At 42.1% G+C, this 6,776-nt stretch overlaps 1 protein-coding gene across 3 annotated transcripts in view; it reads right to left on the reverse strand.

Moving 5' to 3' along the window:
• LOC111962207 (nuclear transcription factor Y subunit beta) overlaps positions 1-5,895 on the reverse strand; it is a 44,295-nt gene extending 38,400 nt beyond the window's left edge. For 2 of the 3 annotated variants that reach the window (XM_070442970.1, XM_023985113.2), the window contains exons 1-3: positions 5,786-5,895; positions 781-874; positions 311-444 (exon numbers count right to left, since the gene is read on the reverse strand). In XM_070442970.1, coding sequence (XP_070299071.1) covers positions 311-444; positions 781-874 — 228 coding nt within the window. In that variant the 5' untranslated portion in view covers positions 5,786-5,895. Of the gene's footprint in view, positions 1-310; positions 445-780; positions 875-5,443 lie in introns of all 3 variants that reach the window. The other variant, XM_023985114.2, reaches the window with a different exon arrangement.
• Between the last annotated feature and the right edge of the window lie 881 nt (positions 5,896-6,776).

Here is a 6,776-nt window from a genome sequence, read left to right on the forward strand (position 1 = left end):
AAATCATACAATGTGATTTTCTGGATTTTTGTTTTAGATTCCGTCTCTCACAGTTGAAGTGTACCTATGATAAAAATTACAGACCTCTACATGCTTTGCAAGTAGGAAAACCTGCAAAATCCGCAGTGTATCCAATACTTGTTCTCCCCACTGTAGCTCCATTCCTGTGTATTTCATTTTATTCCTTGTGTTAGTTACTATTTTATTTTGTAACCTCTGCATCGTTGGAAAAGGTTCGTAAGCAAGCATTTCACTGTAAAGTCTACACCAGCTGTATTCGCCACGTGATAAATAACATTTGAATCCATACCTTTCCTGTCTGTGGGACGGCGTTCTTCATGATGCGAGCCACGTTAGCGATGGGGAGGTAGATGTCCTGCTCACGGAAGTTTTCCTTGCTGCCGTTGCCTTCCTCATGGTCATGCAGGCTCTCATCCCCATCATCTGGCAGGGAGAGGGACATGTTAGATCCCTATTCAACACCACATTGTGTCTATACAAATCTTCTATCTAGATAAAATCTACATGTGACTTGGTTCATGTCAAGCCTGATAATTTATGATTACTACAGTATGTAAACCTGGTTATTTGTGAAGCATCTTTGGGCTTGTGAAAGGTGGTAGTGCCATGTCAGTATCTTTATGTTTATATAGGGGTGCTCTGATTGTGTCCAGCATCATTGGGCACCCAAGTTATTATGACCAAGGGATTGTGGATGTCGGAAAAGAGGGTGTGGCTGATTAGGGGTGCTTAGTCTGTGAGGTGAGTTCCACCACCTACCGTCCTGTGACTGRAGAACGTAGTGGCTTCCTGCCATGTACTCCCCTGACATTCCCAACTGAGAGGCGTCGGTGGTTGAACTGTCGCCGTCCATCTGTAAACAGGCAGAAGTTATAACTCAGTTCTTTTTAGGGCATTCATGCAATAATGTCTATCTGCAGACTGCAGTTACTATATGCTACGCCCACTATATATTTCACTAACTACAAGTATTGGGAACTTTCCAGTACATGTGTGACATCTTAGWGTAGTAAGAATAAGTGCACTCTATATGTGTGTGAAGGTCATTAAGCACCATTAGACATGCACCTGTCTTGGGAGTCTGCATGTCTGTTTCTTTTTATACCATTGCTATGGCCTAATGTTCACTGTCGCTGTGGTTACGCCACCAATGGAATCTATGACCTAATGTGAAACCAAGCTAAAATAAGTACAAGGAAAAAAGATAATGGTGGCTAAATGCCAGAGGGGATGAATCATTAACATAAAGAGGCGTTACTGTATGTGTGACGTAAGGATGAAAACTGTATAAAAAGTGTGTGCCAAGGYTGGAAAGGCAGTTGCTTCATGAACCAGCCCGGCTTGTGTTACTTTGTAATAAAGTCTATTTGAACTCACAGGTTCCGGTATTTGAGAAACATTATTGACTGAATATTTCCACGACACATGCCGTGTCCACTGCCATTGAGGCTGCTAGCTCTGTCTCTGGGCCACACTCCAGCACAGTAGCTTGCAGTAATGCACCAATGCCAACCACCCAACAAAAACACCAAAGGAGGCTTCTAGCTAGCGAGGCTAGGGCACACCGGTACAGTGTCTTTCGCCCCCACCTGCCAAGCACTGCTTTCCCGCAGTTCTGTTAACGTTACGATGGGGGAAGTAACTAGCTAATGTCGACAACTCAACTCCCGCGTGACACTACCGGGTTGTGATTACCCTCGTCGTCATGTTAAAATAACTGCGGGAAAGCAGTGCTCGGCAGGCGGGGGCGAAGGACAGTGTGTGCAAGTGTCCTAGCTAGATATCAGCCTCAATAGCAGTGGGCGTGGCATGTAGTAAGTGACACGTAGTGGGCGCAGCATGTAGTAAACGCAGTCTGCATATAGACCCTAATCCATTCATGGGAAATACAACAATATGGGTTGACTGTGTATTCTAACCTGTTTCTGTTTTAGCTACATTAACCAATCAGTGGCTGGATGAACTATCCAAATAGCCAATCAAAAACTGAAAGTACAGGTTAGTCGCCTGGGAAGCATTTTTTTCAGACGGAGAGGACATCTTGAGGTTGTTAGCTGGCATGAAACAAGTGGTCTTGTGCTGAATGGTGCTACATGGGAATCATGGAACAAGATCAGCAATATTGGGGCATGGACACAGAAACGAGAATTTCTGAGGAGGAATGGAGGCAGAAAAAGAGGAAGAGAATGAAAAGCAGAGGATGGATTTAAAACTGAGGAAGACGGCGATAACAATGAATGGGGGTGTCGAAGAAGATTGGTGTTGTGTAGTGCAAACAGAATGAGCCGTGTGCCGGACCGAGTTCTGGAGGGGCAATAGAAGTGCATGAGGGTAAGTTAAGTGAGGTGGAAGGTGTTGTGAAGGGCTTGGAACCCGAGCTTAGCATCGTTGGACATGATAAAGAAGAATCTGGTCCAGCAGGAGCGACATTTTTGGAGAAAGTGGGCTGATCCATGTGGCTTCAGGGTGGGTGAGAAACGAGTTGGGTGCAGTTGAATCAATGAAGGTAACCTGTAGTGGACTAGTGATATTTGTTTGTTTCTTCTAATCAGAGGGAGCAGGCGCTCCGTGTCACACAACTTGGGTCAAGATCTGTTTCTTACTTTGATCTTAGGAACAGGGTATCATTAAAAGCAGGGATTTCTGGGGTAGTGTTAGATGTGAAGGTGGAGCAATTGAAGTACAAGATTCTTGGAATTTGCGACGCCCACTGTTTGGTGCGACGCCCGCGCTGTTTGGTGCGACGCAAACCCGGTGGGGAGGGTGGTGAAACAGAGGAGCCACCGGCAGTCCTTATGAGGTGTCAAAGTCTCTACCTGACAAAGTCATGTTAGGATATATCTGTTATCCTGTTAGAGCTTTTGTGACAAATCCACTGAGCTGTTTCAGGTGCAACGTTTAGTCATGTAGCAGCAGTTTGTAGGAGGGAGTTTCCAATATGTGGGAAGTGTGCAGGAAGGCATGGGATAGAGGATTGTGTAGTTTCGGTRGATAAAGTTGTGTGTGTCAACTGTAGGGGTGCCCGTGTTGCTGGGGATCGGAAGTGTCCGGTGCGAGAGAGGCAGGTTGAGGTGGCTAGAGTCAGAGTAGTGTAGAAGGTGTCGTATGATGAGGCAGTGAAGAAATTAGAGGATGGGTCAAGGGTGCGAGTAGATTTGTGCCAGCACAAAGGGATAGGCCAACGAGTGATTTATGCTTCAGTAAGTTTGGCTTCTTATCGTTCATAGCAATGGCTTATGAACTGTACCGCAACAATGGAACTTAAATCACAGAAAATAGAGGTGGTGGCAGCTGCAGATAAGTATTAGGTACAGTACCAGTCAAAAGTTAGGAAACTCCAACTCATTCTTAGGGTTGTTCTTTATTTTTACTATTTTCTACATTGTAGAATAATAGTGAAGACATCAAAACTATGAAATAACACATATGGAATCATGTAGTAACCAAAAAAGTGTTAAATAAAAATATATTTTATATTCCTCAAAGTAGCCACCCTTTGCCTTGAAATCTTTGCACACTCGTGGCATTCTCTCAATCTCTCATGAGGAATGCTTTTCCAACAGTCTTGAGGGAGTTCCTAAATATGCTGAGCRCTTGTTGGTTGAGAGAATGCCAAGAGTGTGCAAAGCTGTCATCAAGGCAAATGGTGTCTAATTTGAAGAATCTCAAATATAAAATATATTTAGATTTGTTTAACACTTTTTTGGTTACTACATGATTCCATGTGTTATKTCATAGCTTTGATGTCTTCACTATTATTCTACAATGTAGAAAATAGTAAAAATAAAGAAAAACCCTGAGAATGAGTAGGTGTGTCCAMACTTTTGACTGGTACTGTTTATGAGATTTGACTTCAGAAGAGTTACAGGGTGCATTGAGTGGTGGTGTCCCGTCCTCCCAGGCTGTTTGCATTGGGCTGGAATGGGGTAGTGGATTGTTAATCCCCCTTCCTTTTTATATCACAAATGTAACGTGATTGGCGCATTCTAGCGAACATTGGCATATTGCCATTAGGGAACGCATGTGAAAATAACTCAATTTGCCTTTGCATTCTTAAACGCAACTTTTTAAATCTTTGGAAAAGGGTAAAGTCTACAAAACTTAGTTCACTCTGTAAGTAACATATTTTAGTTTTGCGATAAGAAAACTGTATTGAGATCAAATGTTTAATCGATTAGAACATTAGCAGAATGTCGGCCAAAATCCATCTCACATTGCCGGTGTTGTGCCAAAAATCTCCCCCCTGCCAGAATTCTCCCCCCCTTCACGTTATTCAATGCTGTGACTTGATTGCTAGTTGAGATTTCTGCACTTCACTCCGTTGTCAGTTTAGCCTACATTTCACTGATCTTAGTAGCAGAAAGCATTTTATGTTTGCAGTTTTCGGTTTGGCTATTTGTTTCAAGTGTATGTGGCGGTTCTAGCTGGTATGGCGCCTTGGGCGAACCCCCCCCATTCAGCGCCCACCCACACCCGGGGGTGAAAGTTGCTTTCCTGGGAGGCTGCCCATGTAGCTCCTACCGATTTGTATTAGTCTATGATTAAATCTCTTCGACAAAATGTGTCATCTCTCCCATGTCTTACCCAACTAGTATTTTTGAAAGTTTAAGGATAATAATTCATTGCTTGCCAACATTTTACTCCCTCCTCTATGTTTAATGTAACACACATACATTCATTATTAATTTCGGTTGCCTATCCTGACGTGAAGTTTGTTCTATAGAAAGTATTTGACTCTAGCCACAAAATTAGATGGGGGCGATTCTGGTAGGGTGGCGATTTTCGGCACAACACCGGCCATCCCCACGCAACTGGAGTGGAAACGCCAAGCGGATGCTTCACATTTATACATCCGGTGAAATATCTGTCTCATTGTTCTATCTGTGAGCACCGCTGTCTAGTCGCAGCTAAAACAGAGTACATTCACATTAGCATGGAATGGAGAATCTAACACAGTTGCATAAAAACTACGACTTGTTACTAGTTCAGACATGGATGGTCATGAATCTATAAGCCGCTTGCTACCCAGCTAGAGTCTAGCTAACACTAGCTTTTTCCAGAGCCCATGGCTCTGCAACATTCTCTTTGTTCCCGTGTTTACTGACAATTAGCCAGAGGGGAAATACAATGGCTAACTGGTTGGCTAGTAGTAGCGAGTATAACGTTAACTGGCTTATGTCGACGAAGCGAACTTGCCAAAAACCCAGAGACGGTAAATACGCGGAGACAGAACAGTTATCATTTTAACTTAAGATAACTTTAGATATCATCTAGTAACAAGATGCGCTAGCTAGATGGGAAGGAGAACTAACGTTAATGTTAGCTCGTACTAGCCAACTCACATTCATACTACATCAAAAACGCACGATGGCCACGCACGATGGCCATTTAATGGCCATTGTTAAATCGATTAGTAACTCACGATTTGGAAAAATTCTTCATGTTTAAACAATATTCAAGATGTCCCGTCGACTTCACCAGTTTGACCACCATGCCTAACATAGCYAATTACCATAGCTACATTTGACAGATGATTTTTTTGAGCTAGTCTTTGTTTGGGGGGCCTGTGCGTGAGAACCCATAGCAGGAAACCATTTACTAGCGAGTCCTGTAATTTAACAACTCGCAGTCTTCATTTCTACTTTCCCGCTGCTAATTCCCATTCACACTACCATCAAATAAAAAGAAACAGTCACACGCGGAGATTTCGATTCGAGGTAAAGCGAAATCGGATAGCAATCATTGGCCGGAGCCAGCCACAAACCTCCGATACAGCCCTGGTTGGTTAGCTTCTCTAAACGGCCGTGTGGTTGGACAGAAAATGGCTGCGAGAGAACCAGTCCCAGCGCGAAGTGCTGCTTCCCAAAAGCACTATCTCACTCTGCCGCTAGGGGAGCAATGTTTTCACTGTCCAGTAGACCTGTCTACTACTACTGGTACCTGGAAATTAGGCTACTCGTCATATAGATGCAGAGGCAGAACAAGATTTTTAATATTTTTCTTAATTCACTAGACAGTTTGTTGGACTCATTCTCAACTCACAAAACAATGCAAGACAAGTCACACAGATAACCCTTAGCAAAAAAAGATTGACTGTAATATTTTGGACACAGTAAATGTAGAATAACAGCAGTTATACTTCACTATAACCACAGTTATGCCGCATTGTATGTTGCACTCTGACTGCAATCTTTTTTMATAAGGGAAGGAAGTAACTGCAACATTATTGTCTCACATTGTCAAATTTAGGGTATGGTAACTTTGGTAATTTAGACTTTATTCACTTTTAAAAAATGTATACATATATGGTATATATTTTTTTAAATATATATATATCTGTGTCAATGAGTTTATAGGGGATATAACATATGGTTCAAGAGAAAATAGCATCTAATCAACAATGGCATTCTTTTCAATTTACTGCAACTCTTCCAACTATTCACTTTTTTCACAACTGCCACCAGTTTGGTGGCAAAACATTTACAACAAAGACATTTGGACATAGTAAAATAAATAAGTGTGTAAAAAAAAAAGAAGGATATTTCATGCTGAAACCTGAGGCCTCATATTAAACACCAATGTTATTTACTAAGTGATGGTTTATATTTAGGATAATGTTTTACAGCTTGGTCAGTAAATGTTTTATTTAAAAATCATCTTCTTTCATTATTTTATATATTTTACATGTGAGAGGGCYACAGAGAGCCAGAAATAATTACACGCCTGTGATAATCTGCAGTACCCAAAAAGACCAC

Source organism: Salvelinus sp. IW2-2015, linkage group LG4q.1:29 (assembly GCF_002910315.2).
Source record: "Salvelinus sp. IW2-2015 linkage group LG4q.1:29, ASM291031v2, whole genome shotgun sequence".
Taxonomy (NCBI): domain Eukaryota; kingdom Metazoa; phylum Chordata; class Actinopteri; order Salmoniformes; family Salmonidae; genus Salvelinus; species Salvelinus sp. IW2-2015.